Source organism: Eriocheir sinensis, chromosome 22, assembly GCF_024679095.1.
Source record: "Eriocheir sinensis breed Jianghai 21 chromosome 22, ASM2467909v1, whole genome shotgun sequence".
Lineage (NCBI taxonomy): Eukaryota > Metazoa > Arthropoda > Malacostraca > Decapoda > Varunidae > Eriocheir > Eriocheir sinensis.
This window is the reverse complement of record NC_066530.1, coordinates 12,256,098-12,275,634: the sequence shown is the minus strand read 5'-3', so window position 1 is coordinate 12,275,634 and position 19,537 is coordinate 12,256,098. Positions and strand designations below refer to the sequence as shown.

Genomic DNA, 19,537 nt, shown 5'->3' with positions numbered 1-19,537 from the left:
ATGAGTGCAGCGCTGCCAGTTCGACCGCCAATTATCAGATTAGCACTCTCTCCCGGCCTACCCACCCACAACCCACCTGTTTATCTCTCTCTCTCCCTCTCGACCCGGGGGAGGGATCGACCTAGGGGGACACACCGACCACCACCACCACCACCACAACGTGGCAACATGGGAAAAAATCCCTGCCACATGTCATAGAATTTATACAAATCCTTGTTATAATCCTAAACATCGACACTCATTGTACTATGTAGCTTCCTTTACTATATACAGAATATATAAAATATCACTTTCAAATAGCACATGGATGGGAGATAAGAGAAAAAGATGCATGTATATACGAAGGCTGATTTGGTACAATGGCTAGAGGATACCAGCTCCACCCTGAACCGCCTTCATGCTCTGAACAGACTATAACCGTTTCCCTATTGTCTCACCAGCACCGGAGAGTAGTTCAGCATGCTTTCTAAAGACAGATCCTCTCTCTGTCCACACCGCACTACATTCACACAACATATACACCTTTTCCCAAAATTCAAATTTAAAAATGTCACACCTATACATCATGCCGCGGAGTCCCCGCCTGGGGGGGGGAACCACAAATTCCTCCAGGGAAGACTACCCTTCTGGCTGCCGACCCGATCGAGAGGTGTCTTGATTTCTGCAGCATTCGCGGTCTTCGTTCTAATTTTCATTCTGTGGAACACCATCTCTCTTCCTCTAAACCTCACCTTCTCTTCCTCACCGAAACACAGGTTTCTGAGGCTACTGACAGCAATCTCTACTCTTCCCTCCTACTATCTCTATCCTAAATTTCAATCCACAGCTGGATGTTGCGCCTACGTGCGCAACGACACCACTTACCCTCGTGCCCACGACCTTGATTCTTCTGAATTTTTCACCTTCTGGCTAAGACTTCATTGTCATTCTATTATTAAATATATCTGTGCTGTTTATCTCTCACCTAACTCTACTAACTATGTAAAATTCTTTGACCATTTGAACTCTAAAGTGGAGCACATCTTGACCCACTCTCCCTTCGCTGAGCATCTCCGACTTACCAAAACTTCTTTTATAAATAGAAAATGTCAACACCTTGCTTCTTCTAACTCTTCCCGTGACTTCTGGCATCTAGCCAAAAACATCTCCAACTTCACTTCTTCATCTTTCCCTCCACTCCTCAGTCCTGACGGCAACACTGCCGTCTCATCTATCTCTAAGGCTGAACTCTTCTCTCAAACTTTTTTCTAAAAACTCCACTCTGGACGATTCTGGGCAGATTCCTCCTACTCATCCCCCCTCTGACTCTTTTATGTCTGTTATAAAGATTCTTCAAAATGATGTTTTCTATGCCCTCTCTGGCCTCAATCCTCAGAAGGCTTATGGACCTGATGGAGTGCCTCCTATTGTTCTTAAAAACTGTGCCTCCGTGCTGTCACCCTGCCTGGTCAAACTCTTTCGCCTCTGCCTGTCAACATCTACCTTTCCTTCCTGCTGGAAGTATGCCTTCATACAGCCTGTGCCTAAGAAGGGTGACCGTTCAAATCCCTCAAGCTACCGTCCTATAGCTTTACTTTCTCATCTATCTAAAGCTTTTGAATCAATCCTTAACCGGAAGATTCAAAAGCACCTTTCCACTTCTGACCTTCTATCTGATTGCCAGTATGGGTTCTGCAAGGGGCGTTCTACTGGTGATCTCCTAGCCTTCCTAACTGACTCTTGGTCATCCTCTCTTAGCCGTTTTGGTGAAACCTTTGCTATTGCGCTGGACATATCAAAAGCTTTTGATAGGGTCTGGCACAAATCTTTGCTTTCTAAACTACCCTCCTACGGTTTCTATCCTTCTCTCTGTACCTTTATCTCCAGTTTCCTTTCTGACCGATCTATTTCTGCTGTGGTAGACGGTCACTGTTCTTCCCCTAAACCAATTAACAGTGGTGTCCCACAGGGGTCTGTCCTATCTCCCACTCTCTTTCTGTTGTTCATTGATGATCTTTCCAAAACGAACTGTCCTATCCATTCTTACGCCGATGATTCCACTTTGCATTACTCAACTTCTTTTAACAGAAGACCCACCCTACAGGAACTTAACGATTCAAGGCTGGAGGCAACAGAACGCTCAGACCTTACTATTATTTCCGACTGGGGCAAGAGGAACCTGGTGTCCTTCAACGCCTCAAAGACACCGTTTCTCCACCTATCCACTCGACACAATCTTCCAAACAACTATCCCCTATTCTTTGACAACACTCAGCTATCACCTTCCTCAACACTAAACATCCTCGGTCTATCCTTAACTCAAAATCTCAACTGGAAACTTCATATCTCATCTCTTACTAATTCAGCTTCCTCGAGGCTTGGCGTTCTGTACCGTCTCCGCCAGTTCTTCTCCCCCGCACAGTTGCTATCCATTTACAGGGGCCTTGTCTGCCCTCGTATGGAGTATGCATCTCATGTGTGTGGGGGGGTCCACTCACACAGCTCTCCTTGACAGAGTGGAGTCAAAGGCTCTTCGTCTCATCAGCTCTCCTCCTCATACTGATAGACTTCTACCTCTCAAATTCTGTCGCTATATGTTGCCTCTCTTTCTATCTTCTTTCGATATTTTCATGCTGACTGCTCTTCTGAACTTGCTAACTGCATGCCTCCCCTCCTCCCACAGCCCCGCTGCACACGACTTTCTACTCATGCTCATCCCTATACTGTCCAAACCCCTTATGCAAGAGTCAACCAGCATCTTCACTCTTTCATCCCTCACGCTAGTAAACTCTGGAACAATCGGATCAATTGAAGAATTGCCCCCCCAGAGTTCCCAATTGAAGATTCGCCCCACCAACTCTGCTCAACTGAAGAATCGCCCCCCCAACTAGAAATATCGGAAATTATATATTATATTTGGTTTATGCCATTTATTATGCATAATCTTATATTCTATATATTGCATTATTTATAACTAATAGTTTTATTGTTATGTAAATGTATACTAAATGGGTATGAGAACACACAGCATATGTGGAGCACTTTATTTTTTGCATTTCTCACATAGGGAATTGAGTGGAAAATATTAATAGTGATTTTCAAATGCATTGGCAAAAAATCGGTCGCACCACAAATTCTTGCAAATATGAGTGAAGAAAGTCGATGTTGTTTAAGCCAATTGATCACAGGCAAAGGATCCTCAGTCAGGGAGCACGACAGGCTTGAATGTGTCACGGGCCATGTCAAACAATAGACAGAATACATGAACCCAATGGTGCTAAAACTGATCACAAGTTGTGTCAGGTTAGTCAAAAATGTTAGGGTGAGGTTTTGATCCTCTGATGTCAGGCCCACCGTCGAGGTGTTAAGATAAGGTCAGGTCAGCTGCTGAGGTTTTGATCCCCTGATGTCAGGTCTATCGGTGAGGTTTTGGCCGCCCACTGTAGTCATGTCATCAACTGAAGAATTGCCCCCCAACTCTGCCAAACCAGAGCGGTCTGGGGGGCAATTGTTCAATTGATCCTAACAATCTTCCTTCATCTGTATTTCCTCCTGCCTACGACTTAAACTCTTTCAAGAGGAGGGTATCAGGACACCTCTCCTCCCGAAATTGACCTCTCTTTTTGGACACTCCTTTGACCTCTGTTTTTTTTTTACTTTACGCCCTTGAACTGTCTCCTTAGCTGCAAAAAATATATATACAACTACTTAATAGGGAGCACATTTCCGGGGGCGCGTCACTTCACTCACTCGCCATCCATACTATACTTCTATTATTTGATTTGATCCCATTTCTATTAGTTTCATTTTTATCTATTGTTTTTTTGTGGGGGGGTTGCTAGACAGTCCCTTGAGGATGTTTTTGTTTATGTTTCTACCCCTCTTTAGTTTATCTATATTATCTTTTATCTATTTATTTATGTATTTGTTTTGGTAGTTTCTTGGGTCTTTCTTTTTTAACGGTCTAATTCTTACCTGTTCTAAAATCTTCGCATTGTATTAGAAAAGTTTTGGGTTTCTTAGGTTTTATCTTTGCCATATGCTTAAAAACCCTGATATTCTCTTTTCTATTTCTTCAGTTTACCTCTCATATCAACCCCCCCAAAATGCTTTGATATATATTACGAGATGGTTTGTGTGAGGGGTGATTTTTTCTCATTTTTCTCGCTGCTACCGGTCACACTACCAACTAATAAAATTACCCCTGGAAATACCCAAAACTCCTACCAAAACTGTGTCAAATCCATGTGCTCGAGATGAAATATTTAACATTTCTATATCCAATCCTGTAGAAGTTTAGTTTCTTATGCAGAGTTTAAAAGGATGACACACAGACACTGCTTTTCTGAGTTAAAACTGTTCCTTATCATATCCTTGGAGTGGATTAACTTTTACGCATATAAACCTTATGTTCTATTGCATTAATTTCTTAGGCCGAATTTAAAAGGTTGACTTTCACAGACACTGCTTTTCTGAGGGATTATATTTGTTCCTTAATTGTACATATCATATCCTTGGAGGGGGTTACCCTTTACACATTTAAACCTTAAGTCCTTCCATACAACACAGGTTCCACACACAGAATCAGTCTACTCAAAAACAATGCAGCCAACCATACCATAGCCTTGGCTGGGGCTTAACCTTTACACAAACCAACATCAGTGCTTCCACACGAATACATGGTGATTCAAGGCATTTAAATAGCATCAATGTATTTAAGCACAATGTGTAAAGTAAGAAATAAGTTGGCTTTGAAACAACATGCTCATCTCTGTTCTTCCAAAAACACATGAGTTAACTTAAAATGAGGAACCTGCACGTAAGTATACTGGCCGTTACCGCTGACCACCAAGTGATATGTGGCGTGGCGGTCTAGTGGATTAGTGTGTCAAGCCATGGAAGTTAAAGAGTCGGGGCAAGGCTGTTTGAACCCAAGTGCTGCTGTGTGACATTACAGGGAATCCAGTCCTAAGCCACAATCCCACCCCAAAACAGCAGCCCCATATGAACACAAGTAAAAGTGAGTGTAGGTAAGAACTGCCCAAACAGAGAGCAGCAATAGCTGTAAGACAAAGACTGAGTGAATAGAACATCGGATAAATACTAAACAATAAAGAACATGAACAATAAGATGGAAAAGAAAAAGGGCTGGAAAAAAGCGAATGAAAGAAACAACAAAAGAAAAAAAAGATAGACAGTGTAGGCAACAGCCGTCAAGACTAAGAAGACCGAGTGTTGTGCAGGGCAACACATACCAAGGAGAACAAACAGCATGTCTTGTGCACGACCAACACACACCAAGGAAGACAAACAGCATGTGTTGCAGGAACTGGAGCATGATTATGATTATACCTATTATCACAGAGAAAGTGGATGAACCAAGAAAATGATGGACTACATATTGTACAGGAAACAATAATCAGCCCTCAAATAACATAAGATTACGAGTCAGTCTCAGTTGTCTCTTTTATACGTTTAAATACAAATATATGATAAGAAACACTTTTCATTAATTACTAGCATTCAAAATTAATAACAGAAGTATGATTCTTTACTGCACATACACGTACAAAAGTCAAATTCTTGGGACAACCTTCTCAGGCCAAGTTCAGGGAAGCTACTGCTCTAAGGGTTTGCACTGATCTGTATAGTTTGAGTATAAGATAATACTTGCCAGTAATGTCAGGATTTGCCTGTATATAAAGTAGGAAGAAACAATGTGTCATGATGGATGGTTTCAACATACTCTGCATTGATGTTTGTGAATGTTTAGGAATGCAAACTCATGAGTGATAAGGTGTATAAGCATTGGAACAAATCACAGCCATGTGGGGAGAGGGTTGACTTTTACAGGAGTATATGCAGCACATGGAATTAAATTAAAGAAAATTTAAATTACCATTCATGGGTTTGTGTTATTTTCCACACTACATGTGATAATTATGTAATTCTAGTTTCTTGCTCAAGAATTCCACATGTCAACATACCAAACTGTTTTCTTTACATATGTATAAATACCTCCACAGCAGCCATTGAGAGGCAATACAGTTTGTGGATACTTATTAAGCTGAGAAAAGATTATATACATACAAAAATAGCTGAGATATTACGGCCACAAAAAAAATTATGAATGCTGCACCACAGCCTCCAGTCTCTTACACTACACGCACACACACACACACACACACACGCCTCAGTAGTGGCCAGAGTCGGGCACATTCCAGGCCGCCAGCATCACCGCCGCCTCGAAGAGATCATCATCGAACTGCAAAAACTATTACCATTACCAATCGTGCTATACCCTGCATAATAATATTACCAATAATAATAGCAATAGTACAGCAGACCCTCATTTTAACATAATAAATGTTGAAGAAATTTGCATTAAATGTAAAATATAAACTATACTGTTATGGCACAGTTCTTGCAAGAAGACAGTAAAAGAAGACAAAACAGAATGTCAGTTTAGGTTAGGTGACTAGATCCTCCCTTCTAAAAATCATTTAGTCAGCTTGCATAGTGTACACTACCCTCTCGAGTTTCGCGCTTAGTCCTAAATTCTCACCATCCCGACTTTCGTGCATTACTACCCCGAGTTTTGCGCTGCTTTGACATGTATGGGTCACGTCTACCTACCGTCAGCGTGATGCACACTGCCTTCAAAGGCGGCGTCACACTGGCCATTTTCATCCAACCATTGGGGCTACGGGCAACCGTGGTCGCCCATATGCCTAACCGGGAGCGAGTTGCTGGTTGTCTTTATGAATGGAAAACGGTTGTGGGTATGAGTGTGGGAACGTGGGCACCGCGCGGCTGTATGTAAACAGACGACGGCAGTGGCTGAGGAGTGAGGAGCAGTGGAAGATGGCCCACCAAGAGACTCGTAAAGTGGACTGGCAGAGCTGCTTTGTTTACTATTTGATTGACAAGATAAGAGAACATCCCGTGCTATGGAACCACAGCCTAAAAAACGTTCTTTCTCCAGTCAATGAAAACTGTAGGACTCCCGGTGTTGTGTTCCTGGTGCATGACGAGACATGGCAGCGGTGATCCACTACACTGGCCGGTGTTGCGAGAAATATCTCCTCGCTGAAATAAGTCGTTCTGCTGTCCACCACGCATGCGCGCTGGGTGAAAACACAGCAGGAAAAATGTGTGTTAATGTGCCTGGTTTTGTTCTGGTCTGTCCACTTGTGATCTTTGTGAGTGGTGAGTGAAATATGGAAACAGTAAGTAAATGGACTGTATTGGTTATACAGCCAGTGCCACATGTGGCCACCTAACTTTCTAGCTGAATTTTCCATAGAGTCAAGTTATAGACTAGAGTGCGTCTGAGGCTGTCTTCGGGATACATGGCCATGATGCCGCCGTCGCCCCAAGCCGATGATTGCACACCCTTCACTCCTGCCCGACTTCAGTTTTTCTCCATGTCAAATAGTAGTCAGGAAATCGGATAGGAGTAAAGTGTGTGCAGACGTTGACTTGGAGCAGTGGCGGCACCAAGGACTTGCATCCTGGAGGTAGCCTCAGACGCACTCTAGTACATAACTTGAGTACTATAGAAAGTACTGCTTTGACAGTTCAATGAGTGGCCACGTGTGGTGCTGCCTGTATAGCCAATACGGTCCATTGAACCTCTCTGGGAGCTATTTTGCCACTGTGGTGGCTGGTGCACGTACAACAGGCATTGAAGAGTCAATCAATATATTAGTGATTTAATGATTTGCGACAAAAACAGCTAGCAGACTATTCCATAACACACCGAAAACTACCAGAAAAAATAGGTTTGTCCAACAGTGTCCCACGGATGATGTTCTGGAAATTTACCCAGTTCTCAGACAAGTTTTGGGTAAACACTCTTGTCCCTCCATCCTTGAAGCCATAATCGTGCCCACAACTGCTTCTCCCTTCCATTTAACTGCAGCAATATGTCCATAACTTGGGTAACGACAGCACAAGCCACGACAGCCCTTACTTTAGCAGACGACGCCACGTGGACACAGGGCGACTGCTTTGTTTATGGGCAACCGACCTTGGCTGTGTGTGACTCACACCCGGAAAAGTTGGAGTTGCCAGTTGCCCCTACCGCCAATGCAGTCGGAGGAAAAAGGCAGTGTGACACCAGCTTACGGATGACCAACAACTTGCTCCCTGTTGGGCGCGTAGCCCCAACGGTTGGAGGAAATTGGTCAGTGTGACACCACCTTAAAGCAGTGAGGCTGCTGATTCAGTGAGCAGCGTCGATGATGTCATTGGACTCAACGAATCACAAGCGTGTTTTCAGAAATGCCAGCCAATTGTAAGGCAGCCGCCTTCAATTGCAGCTTCAAAGCAAACCACCCAATTCCCATCTTCTTCCTTTTACCAAGGTACGTATTTTGATAACAAGGGAGTAAAGTCGGAAAAAAAGCCAGTTTCTCCACAGGTTGGAACCAATAAGTGCTTTTTCATTGTTTTCAATACCCCGAGTTTAGCGCTATACCTTCGGAACGAAGCAAGCAGGAAACTCGGGAGGGCACTGTACAAACTGAACCTTGGACTGGATAAGCTGCAATCATACACTACATTACACTACTAATAATATCAGTGCACATTCACCCCAAAAAATTATTAAAGAGAGAAAGAGAAGACTTGGCACTCACATCCTGCTCATCGAGGTAGTATTCAGGAAAGTCGATGTCGCTGTCGTACCAACCACCATCAAAGCTGACATCTGAGTCGTCCGATTCTGCTGCAAGGAAGACCAGCAAGGCATTAGTACTCTAATTATATAGAATTCAAGGACATTAAAGCCCATACTCTTACACCTATTGGCGCCTCAGCTTGACTGTTTGAAAAGCCTCTCGTGCAAGTTGCTGTAATATTCATGGTTTAAGTTGACTGGTTAGCCACACAACTCCCTGCAGATGGAGGGGTCAGCCAAACTGGACAGTGAATCAGCTGTGTAACAAAAATCGCATCCTACAACAGAAGCTCTCACAATATTCCCACAGCAGTTCTTACAGGCAACCCTTTACCAGAAACAGCAATTATAGTGGACTTCCTGGCAAGACCCACCGTTGTTATGCACTACGCTACCAAGGTATGTTAAAGTTTTGGTGACCTCAACGTCCTCACCATGCATGAACTGACTGAACTGTGTCTAATTGTAATACAGCAAACATCCAATACTCACCACTGTCATAGCTGAAGGGATCATACATGTATCCGTAGTTACCTGTAAAGAGAGGAATATCGATCAAGAAAAATAAATATGCAAGTGTTAAGGGAGGATAGAAATGCCTGACTATCAGCCCAGTAACCTTGAGCAATATCAGAATGACGACTTAATTATTTTAGATCAGAAGACGATGAAAATAAACATCCCCTATGACATGAACAGTACCCTCTCGAGTTTTGCGCTCGCTTCGTTCCGAAGGTATAACGTTAAACTCGAGGATCGCGAAAAAGAAAAAAGAAAAAAAGAAAGAAAAATGGAAAGAAAAACAGAAAAAGAATGAAAAAGAACAAGAAAGAACAAAAGAAAGGAAGGGAAGGAAGTACAGAAAGAAAAAAGAACAAAACAAATGAAAGAAAAAAAAGGTAAGAAAGAATGAACGAAATAAACAAACAAATAAAAAAACAAGAACAAAAGGAAGAAAGCTCCAAACGGGGGGAAAAAACTTACGAGAGGGGATGAACTCAATCTTCTTCCTGTCGTAGTGAAGGCCGAGCAGGGTGATGGAGTCCCGCGCTTCGATCACAAGCTTGCCGCACCGCCCTTTCATGATGTTGTCCACCTTGTCTACGAACTCCTTGACGGGCACCAGGCTCGGACACACCAGCTTGTTCAGTTTGGGACACCCCGCGATGATCCTGTCGAGAGAGGGCACCACTTAGGCATATTTCCTCATGCTCTGCTTTGGACACCTCACAAAAGACAAAGAAATATAATAACGACTAAAGAACATGAACAACATAGAAAGAAGCAAACAAATGAAGAACGAAAGAGTAAAAAAAAACAAGGAAAGACATCTATGGAAAACATGAATTACGAGACGGTGAACTCAACCAAAAAAAAAAAAAAATAATAATAAACACCCCGAAGAAAGCTGTAAAGAAGGGAGTGAGAGAAATCATAAGATCATGCTTTCTCTTGCTCATCTTTGGACACACCTTCTTCAGTTTTTAGACCCCTTAAAGGATGCTGTAAAGAGGGGAGTGAGTGGACATTGTTAGGTCATATTTTCTCTCCTTCAGCCTTGGACAATTGCCTTCAAATTTGTATAGTACCCCTCCTTAAAAGTGAAAGAGAAAAGCAAGGGAGAGAGAAAAGCAAAAGGGGAAGGAAAAGCAAGAGAGAAAAGCGAAGGGGGAGAGAAAAGCGAGGGGGAAAGAAAAGCAAGAGAGAAAACAGAGATAGCAACAGCAGCAGAAACATAAACACAGAATCTACTCACGCCACCACGGCATCATCAGGTACTGAATTCCACTTGAACAGGTAGATCGCCTCCAGCAGTTTGCACTTGGCGAGGGTCCGCAGTGATGCCCTGCCTACTGCCGCCTGGGTGATCTTCAAGCTCTTCAGTTTCTCAAGGACGGAGAAGTCAGTGTCCTCACTCTGTATTTCACTCTGGAAAAACTATTATCATCATCAACTAGTAAATTGTTTGTTCCATCTATTTATTTCCACTACTAATATAATATTCACCCTCTTCATATATCCTAGTCCATCACTACTATATCTCTCTGGAAGCAAGAATGTACAGAATATTATTACCACAGATCTTATAAATGACAAGGTGCACCACTTGTGGTAGCTCCTATGGGGAAAATATGATTGGTGCCATTTTGATGATAAATATTCACATGAGATAAGTCTTTGTTGTGGCAGGAGTACAGAAACGTGTCTCTTGTGGCAGGAGTACAGAAATGTATCATATCAAGCCTTAGAGTGATGCATGTTACCATTTATAAGATCTTAGCTATGGGTATCATCACCTATGAAGTGGTGGTAATTACTGTATGCTCAGTTCATGCAACTCAATAAGTAAAAACCAAAGTGAGGGTCAGTTTCCATGGTATAGATTCCTTTCTTTTATGAAGGAGCAGCAGAAGAGATGTGGGTGATGGCAAAAAGAATTATCCAGGACACATGGAGATATAAGGAGACTTCAAGAGGTCAGGTGTTGTAGGCATGGCAGCTCCTCTCCCCACCCATAAATCTATCCAATCTCTAAAACTTCCAATCATATACGCATAATCTACATGCCTGGTAATTTTTTTCACTCATCCAGTATTCTATTGATGAAACAGTTTTACCTATTTCCTAGAGGCAATGGTAAGGGCAGTGATAAGGTAAGTAACAGTAAGGCTAAACAACTCACTGTATCAACATTGAGCACTTCCAGCTGTGGCAGGCTACTGAAGAGCTGGTTAAGGTTCACCGTGTTGCCCATCAGCGTGAGATCCTGAGGGAGAACCAAGAGACAAGGTCAGTTTATAATAAGAGGCAGGGAATGAATTATCTTTTTGTGTAAGGAGTGTTCCTCACTTTCCAAAACACATAAGATATTAGTAGGTCTCAAGGAATAAGCTCACCGTGAGTTTCTTGAAGTGGGACAGGGCTGGCGTGAAATCAGACACAGGCATGTACACGGTCAGCTTGGCGAGGTTAAGGCAGTGCTTCCCAAAGTATTCCAGGTCTTCTTTAGACACCCTGGAGGGGAGAAACTTGCATTACTAAAGCCATCGAGATAATCAGACCCAAGAACATTCATGGATTCAAAGCAAAATTGGATGAAAGCAGGTGTGGAGACAGGACAACTGATCTTAGCACAAATCCTATTTACTACAACTTGGTAAATACACACACATACTACCTAGGACTCCAAGACTTTAGGAAATCACAACAAACGAAAAGTGGGTTGGTAGAAGACTTACACACACTCATTCAGTTCCAGAACCTCAATGTTGGGACACTTATCAGCAATCTGAGTAATACTGTTCTTCTTGTGGCACAGTTCTGGAATCCTCTCAATGTAGAGCTCCTGAAAAGCACAGAAATGACTGGATTAAAAGTGTTGCCCCACCAATACAAAATTTAATAACTAGTAATTGTATAGATTATGTTGGTAATGATGGGGATACGTCATCATTTAACCCTTTCATTGCTAAACGCTTGCAGCAGGCGTTAGGCGTATTTGCTGGTGGTGCTAAACGCCCACTGCGACCTCTACCCGCACTCAAATCTCCCACGTATGAAAGTGTTCTAACACTAATTCTCACAACACAGGATTGCCAATTGAGTGGATTTTTCACTAAATTTGGTGGAAAATCATATCAGCCAAGCAGAGCAAATCTACGGATGAGTAACTGGTGGATGTTCTTGCCCAATATAGTGGCATTTTTGCATAGCTTCACCCATCACCGACTGATTCTTTGAGCAAATAGTTGTAAATATTGCAGTTGGCAATGCTCCCTTGCCAGAATCTGAAGAAAAAATGTCTGCTGCTCCCTCAATATGGCTGATCATCACGCACGCACCGACGTGCATGTACGTTCGCAAGAGGCATACATAACCGACTCCTATAGATCTGGACCTCCTCTTTCCAATGGTGTTGTTGGTTTTTAGCTGTGATGAATAGTTTTTGAGATACAGAGGTTAAAAGAGACCCTCAATTGGGCTGCCCGACTGCGCCTGAGGGGATAGTCGCGCCCACGCTGCACGCAAGGAAAGGGTTAATGTGGAAAACTGTTGACCTTTCATGCTGCAAAGGTTCATCTTGACTCTAAAAGCTCTGCCAGGTCTTGAAGTGAGAGTGAGGGCAAAGGCAAGAGAAAAGGAGGGCAAGAGAGAGGATATACAAAGATATTTATCAACTAACTAATAAATAACACAAAGTAGAATTGCCACCAAACAAACGTGTAATTAAAAGAAAACAAATATGCACACACACATACACATAACAAGAGAAACACACACACACACACACACACACACACACAGAGACATGGAAATGGACAGAATGAAAAGGAAATATTTACCTTAAGCGACCTGGGCAGAATACTTAGGTTCTTGCCATAGACAGAAGTGCCACACACATCCAGCTTCTCCAACCGAGGGTAGCATTCGAGGAGTTGGTGCAGGGCCTTCTCGTCAAAATCAGTGCAGTCCTGCGAGGAAAGATAAAGAAATAAGGAAATAAAAGGAAGTTCAAGTGTGACAGTAAAGCGAAAAACCTCCAGGAGCAACACAATCAACTTTCCGTGACAAGAATAAATACAAAATAGCAAAAGAAACACAGGGAGGAGAAACACATCAGACACACCTTAGCCATGAAGTAAACTAAAGCAAAACCTCCACGAGCAACACAAACAACCGCCCATGCGATGAGAATAGTCGCACAACAGAAAATGAAACACTGCAACACACTTTAGCCATGGAGTTAACTAAAGCAAAACAAACAATCTACCATGTCATGAGAATAATCATACAACAGAAAAAGCACACTGCAACACACCTTAGCCATGAAGCCTTTGAGAGTCTTGCAGCCCTGTGCCAGCCTGGAGATCTGAAGGAAGTTTATCCCACGAGTTCTGCTGACATCCAGAACCTCCAGATGGGGACACAGCTGACCTAAGGGACAGGAAAGGGACATGGGCAGGAGTGAAAGGATGGGCATATGTGTGAGACTGGAGAACGGTCAGTACTGTCAGATGCATTTGGTTCTCATAACTATTTCCAGAGGCCGAAAAAGAGATCAATCGGATTGTAACGAGTGTTTTTTTTAGGTTCATGTTACAGAAGGGTCAAACTACAACCAGGGTCATAAAGCTACTCCTGGAAATGTCTCACTTGTTAAATATGTGACTTGGGTTGCAAAATGTTTAAATATGCCAAAATAAAATATCTTCAACAATTCTTACTACAGACAGATAAAATATCCTCAACAATTCTTACTACAGACCCTCAACTTTTTTTCCACTTTCAATCACACTCACCAATGATCTTGAGGATGTTCTGTCGGGCGACAAAATCAATTTTCTGCACCTTGAGACTCCTGAGGTTGGGGCCAGAGAGGATGAGGAGCTTGGACACAAGGGACTTGCAGAAAGGTGCTGGAATGCCCAAAGAGTCCTCGGTGATCTCCAGGTTGACTTTTTTGGAGTAGTAGCAGTGTAGTAGCATCTGCCACCGCCGACACACTGGAAAGGGGCGGAAAGCTTGTTGATTCTTGGGGTGTAAGTGGAGACTCAACAGAATAGCAGAAGAATAAAACAATGGGTACTGAGGAAGACCATGTACGGAGTGAAAATGGTGTTTCTTCATGTAAATGGGAAGGGGGAAATTAAGAAATATATGAGTAAATAAGGAATAAGGTAAAAGGCAGTTATGTGAGTGTATTTCTTTAGTGTATGTAAAAGGAAAGAATCATATAATAAAAGACAAAGGAACATGGCTATCAAATGTCACAGAGAAAGGAGTTAACTCAAGAGATAAATAGTGAAGACTCCTTTTTATTGTAACAAAACAGTATGAGTAATAAAAGATAAGTGAATAAGTTCCTTCTGAAATAATCTGCTAACTAAGAAACCCTATCAACAAACTAAACAGATCCAAGATAACCTGGGAAACAAATGCATGACAGTCACTACACAATACACAGCCAACACCTGGCACCCTCACTCACCTCTCTCACACTTCACTACTTGCTTGGTAGGCAAGTATGAGAAGATCTTAAACAAAACATCGTCCACCAGCATGTGTATGGATGGCTGTGCTGGGTCGGGGCTGGACAGGTCGAAGTCCCGGTCCGAGAGGGATTGACGCACATACCCATCGTCACCCGGCAGAGTGATCTTCTTCTTGGCTCGCTTGATAGTGACCGCGTGTCCATGGATGAAGCGATCAGCTTCAGGTAGTGCCAGCAGCCTACAGGGAGGTAAGAGAGTAAGTGGTGCTGGGAATGACTCCTCAAATGAAATCTAGGGTCAAAAAGTAAATAAATACACAAATGATTAAGGATACATGTAATAAGTTAAAAATATTTCTAAAATTTACAAATAGACCAGCCATGAGATAAGCATGAATGAGGATAACTTTGTGAAGTATATGAGGGCAGCATTGAGGGACATGGTATCAAAAGACAACCAGCAAAATGGATTAATGGAGTGGATGAGCATCAGAGACAGAACAGAGTTTGCAGGTGAGGAATTGGATGTGGATAAGGATAAGTACAATGAGGATCAAGATTCAGTACATAATTGACTTTTTTTTACAGTAAAGGAAACAGCTCAAGGGCAAAAAAAAAAAAAAAAAAAAAAAAAACAATAATGAAAAATGCAAATCACTGATCTTATAAAAAAGGGTTAAGAAGAGTGACCATAAGAGAGGTCAATTTCTGGAGGTTTAAATAAAAAATAAAACAAGCACTGGGTTCCTTCCTAACCTAACCAACTTACTTTTCCACGTCCTCGTTGGTCTTCACCTTGACGAAGCCATAACCTCTGCTCCTCCTGGTGTTTCTGTCCTTAATGATGATGGTATTCTCCACCTCAACAAACCGTGAAATCAGCTCGTGCAAAAGGGGCTCCGTGACCTGAGAAGGAGCACATCGACACATTACAAAAGGCACAGAAAACTACAAAAAGGGACACAGACAACTACAAAATGGGGGCACGGACAATCACAAAGAAGGGCAGACAATTACAAAAAGGGCCAGACAATGTAAGATAAATGTAAATACAAAAGGTGAAAAATAAAATGAAGATGCATGAGAAATGTAAATACAGTGAAAAATAAAATGAAAAAGTAAGAAAAATGTGAACAGAGAAGGCAATAAATGAAATAAAGAAGATATGAGAGCAATGTAAAGAATAACTGAGGGAGGGAAGGAGAGGAGGAAAGCAAGAATATCCCACCACCGAACTTACCGATCTCCGCAGGTCCGAGACAAACACCTTGCCGGGCTCAATCAGGTCCTCCGGTATCTCGGTTTGCGTCTCATTGGCCTGGCGGCGGTTCCTCCATCTGGGGTTGTATCCGTTGCGATGCTGTACCGGCCTGGACCACTTTGACAGACATAACCCTATAGCACTCATTGTTCTGGAAAGAGAGTCATTACAAAGCTTAGTCATACGAACTCATCTGTCCCATCTCACCCCAGTACACAGTTACACTCTAAGAGGAGAAATAGTAGTAAACTAACATGACACTTAAAAAAACAGAGGTCATTTAAAAAACGCTATAACGGACTTATTTACTATTCCCAAGGTCACTTCTACCAGGGGCCGTAGATTCAAGGTTGCCAAGCCCCATGTATCAATGGAATGCAGGCATAGATATTTTTGCATTAGGTGTATCAACCATTGGCACTCTTTGCCGGACTGTCATCAGTGCAGTCACCATCGATTTGTTCAAAAGAGGTCTTTACCACTCTCTGGGGGAGGTTCTCTTTTTCACGGATTGATAAGGGTTATATTCGTGTACCTAGTTGTTATAAAAATTTGCATATGGCACACATTTCCACCCACTAGCATTTTTTTTTTTTTAGTATAACTTTCATTTATGGGCTGGCATGCCAGCAGTTCTGGGCTGCCCACACATAAGGTCGTGCCTATCGAGCCTGATTATTTTTACTGTGCATAGGGTAGCCAACCAGGTGAGGTGAGTAAACCAGGTAAACATCCATTTACCACCACTAAAATAGTAACCTCTTGTTACTAAACAGTAAAACATCTCCCCTAAAAGAGTAACCAATGTACCTAAGGTCACTGAAACACCTGTTCGAATCTCAGAAATAAATAACTTGACAAACTAACAGTTATGGTTAGAATATTAAATTCTAACAAAAGACAGTCAGCCACATAAGTTAGCTGGGTGCAATTCTGGATAAATACCTACATGAGTTAACCCTTCCCCCCTCACCTATTCGAATCTCAGAAATACGTATATACAATCCATGACAGAAACAATTAGAAGTGATGATGAGCACATTAAAATCTACCAAGATATGTCATCTGCCAAAGTGAGCTGGGTGCAATTCTGGATATATACCAAAACATGTTAACCTTCCCTCCCTCCCCTCCTCTCCCCTGGGTTAGCTGGGTGTGATTCTAGAGTAATAGCAAGAACAGCGAGTTAGTCTGTAAAAATGAAGTTAACTTACAAAAATAATCATACTGCCAAAAGGTAAAAAATACATGGATATACAGAAAAAAAGGAAAACTAGGAATTGAGGAACACAAGAATAGCGATACGAGAATACGTGTGACCTCCATGAGAAAAAAAAAGCAGAAACTGACAATAATACACTAAACTAACCCACAAAATCCTAGCCCCCAAAAATACACGCAATTCCCAAACTTTATATCCATGTGGGTCTTGAAAACAGGAAAAAAAAATACACGAAAACAGCGGTGTGGGCTACCCTCAAAACACAAACCAACACTAGAAAACCAGATACCACACACAACACATGGCAACACTAAGCAAATCCCATAAAGAACACCACAGGATCCTAGAAATCACTTACAAACAAACAACAAACAGGAAAACAAACAAAACCAGTGGGCAACCCGCACACCCCAACCTCCTGCTCCCCTCCCGTACACAAAACCCTTCTGATTTGCCTTATTTCCTCTATGGCGGAAGATGTACTGCTCACCACTATTAGAATATGTCTTTACGAGTCTACAGGGAGCTGGAACACTGCACGCAAAGGCTGGGAACAGGAAAATAAGGCGCCAAAAGTGGAGGACCTGCTACCATCCCTCCCGCCCTGATCCCTCCGTTTAAATGCTAACTCGGCCTCTTCCTCCTCCTCGGCTCCTCCTCCTCCTGTCCTTTTTCTCCATATTTAAGGGATCACCGCGGTATTTCCTCCTTTTTTCTGCCTTTTTGTCTCATTTTATGCTTTGTTCTCTGTGTTTGGGGTGATGTATGTTGTACGAAATGATTTATGTTGGTATATTATCCTCCTAGTCCCATATTTAAGGGGATACCGTGTTACATTTTTTCCGTTTTTCAGTCTTTTTGTCTGGTTTTATGCGTTGTTTTATGTGTTTGAAGTTATCTGTGTTGTAAGAAATGATTGTATGTTGGTATATTATGATTATTATCCTCCTTGTCCCATATTTAAGGGGATACCGTGTTACATTTTTTCCGTTTTTCAGTCTTTTTGTCTGGTTTTATGCGTTGTTTCATGTGTTTGAAGTATGAAATGAGTGTGTACGGTTGTGTGATGGTATGTTATCCCTCTACTGCTAAAATTTTAGGGGATACTGTGTTATTTTTTCCCGGTGTTCTACCTCTTTGTCATGTTTTATGCGTTGTTTTCTGTTTGAAGTAATCTATGTTGTAAGAAATGACTGTCTATGATTGTAAGGCGGGGATATTCCCCTGGTGCTATAAAAAGTGATTCCATTTTTTTTTTTTTTTTAAGAGGACACCTGCGCGTGCAGTGAGATTTTTTTTTATATAATTCACAGTATGTTTCACGCGTATATATACGTTCTTCCCTCTTTTTTTAATCAGGGATCCCTTCGAACAATCTCCCTTGATTGATTGATAGTTTATTGTTGCAGGTAAACAACAAGGGAGAAGGGAGGAACATGCCATCCCAACCCCCAGGCAGGACAGAGTGTGATTATACAACTATTAATACAAGTGTAGGCAGCACCATGAAACACACTCTGTCCTGCCTGGGGGTTGGAATGGCATGTTCCTCCCTTCTCCCTTGTTGTTTACCTGCAACAATAAACTATCAATCAATCAATCAAGATACAATGGTAGCAAGGAAAGCACAACATGGGAGGGGGCGGTACCTCCCCCTGGACAATAAGACAATAAAATGTGGGGCCCTTCAAACAGGCTACATATCGTGTACTAACCGGTAGCCACATGTGAATATTTTTCCTCAAGGATGTGCTGATGTTGTTGATGAATCTGCATATTTGCATGTAGTTGCTGCATTTTTTTGTCTGCTGCCAACGCAGAGGAAGTATTGATTGGTGAATAAATAATAAACTATAATCGCTAAAGTGCTCAAAATAAGAATCTTTCACAAAAAAACTCAGCATTTTTTATGATAAAATTTGTATTACATATCACATACTAAAATATTATAGTAGTCAATGTCTTAAAAAAATGTTCAGAATAATAGATTTGGCAATCTCGATCCGCATTCTTTAAGCCGCTCCAGTCTTCAGCCACCTTAATAATTCATATATTAAATCTCTTCCCACCCTACTGATTAATACCCCATAAATGTATGTACGTTTAATCACGGAATAAGGGAGGATGCGTCCACCTTAAATTTAGTGAGGTCACATTATATTGGATGCGCCCAGACGCCCAGATGACCTCCTCCTATGCATGGAAGTACCCGCGTAGGCCTATACTGGCTACGAGAAGCTGGTACTGATTGATTGATAGTTTATTGTTGCAGGTAAACAACAAAGGAGAATATATATAGCTTTCATTTATTTACTGTTACTTCCTGCTGGGTTTTTTTTCGTGAAAAGCGATATATGGGCCCGCACTGGTTCAGTTTTATAGTCTCATATATATGCGGCA

The 19,537-nt window shown here is 42.0% G+C and overlaps 1 protein-coding gene across 6 annotated transcripts; it reads right to left on the bottom strand.

Annotated features, from left to right (window-relative positions):
- Nucleotides 1-4,447: 4,447 nt before the first annotated feature.
- On the bottom strand, nt 4,448-17,764 carry LOC127002074 (F-box/LRR-repeat protein 7-like). 6 transcript variants are annotated; one of them, XM_050867520.1, is made up of 15 exons: nt 17,628-17,764; nt 15,895-16,066; nt 15,424-15,560; nt 14,652-14,893; nt 13,963-14,166; nt 13,482-13,597; nt 13,006-13,134; nt 11,902-12,008; nt 11,560-11,677; nt 11,346-11,429; nt 10,419-10,600; nt 9,647-9,834; nt 9,155-9,196; nt 8,622-8,710; nt 4,448-6,253 (listed from the first exon to the last, which is right to left on the bottom strand). In XM_050867520.1, the coding sequence occupies exons 2-15, from the start codon at nt 16,060-16,062 to the stop codon at nt 6,173-6,175; spliced, it is 1,887 nt and encodes a 628-aa protein (XP_050723477.1). In that variant the 5' UTR covers nt 16,063-16,066; nt 17,628-17,764; the 3' UTR covers nt 4,448-6,172. The 6 variants fall into 6 exon arrangements, with proteins under 6 accessions (XP_050723477.1, XP_050723480.1, XP_050723479.1 ...); XM_050867523.1 differs by having other exon boundaries at nt 4,448-6,244; XM_050867522.1 differs by having other exon boundaries at nt 8,622-8,707.
- Between the last annotated feature and the right edge of the window lie 1,773 nt (nt 17,765-19,537).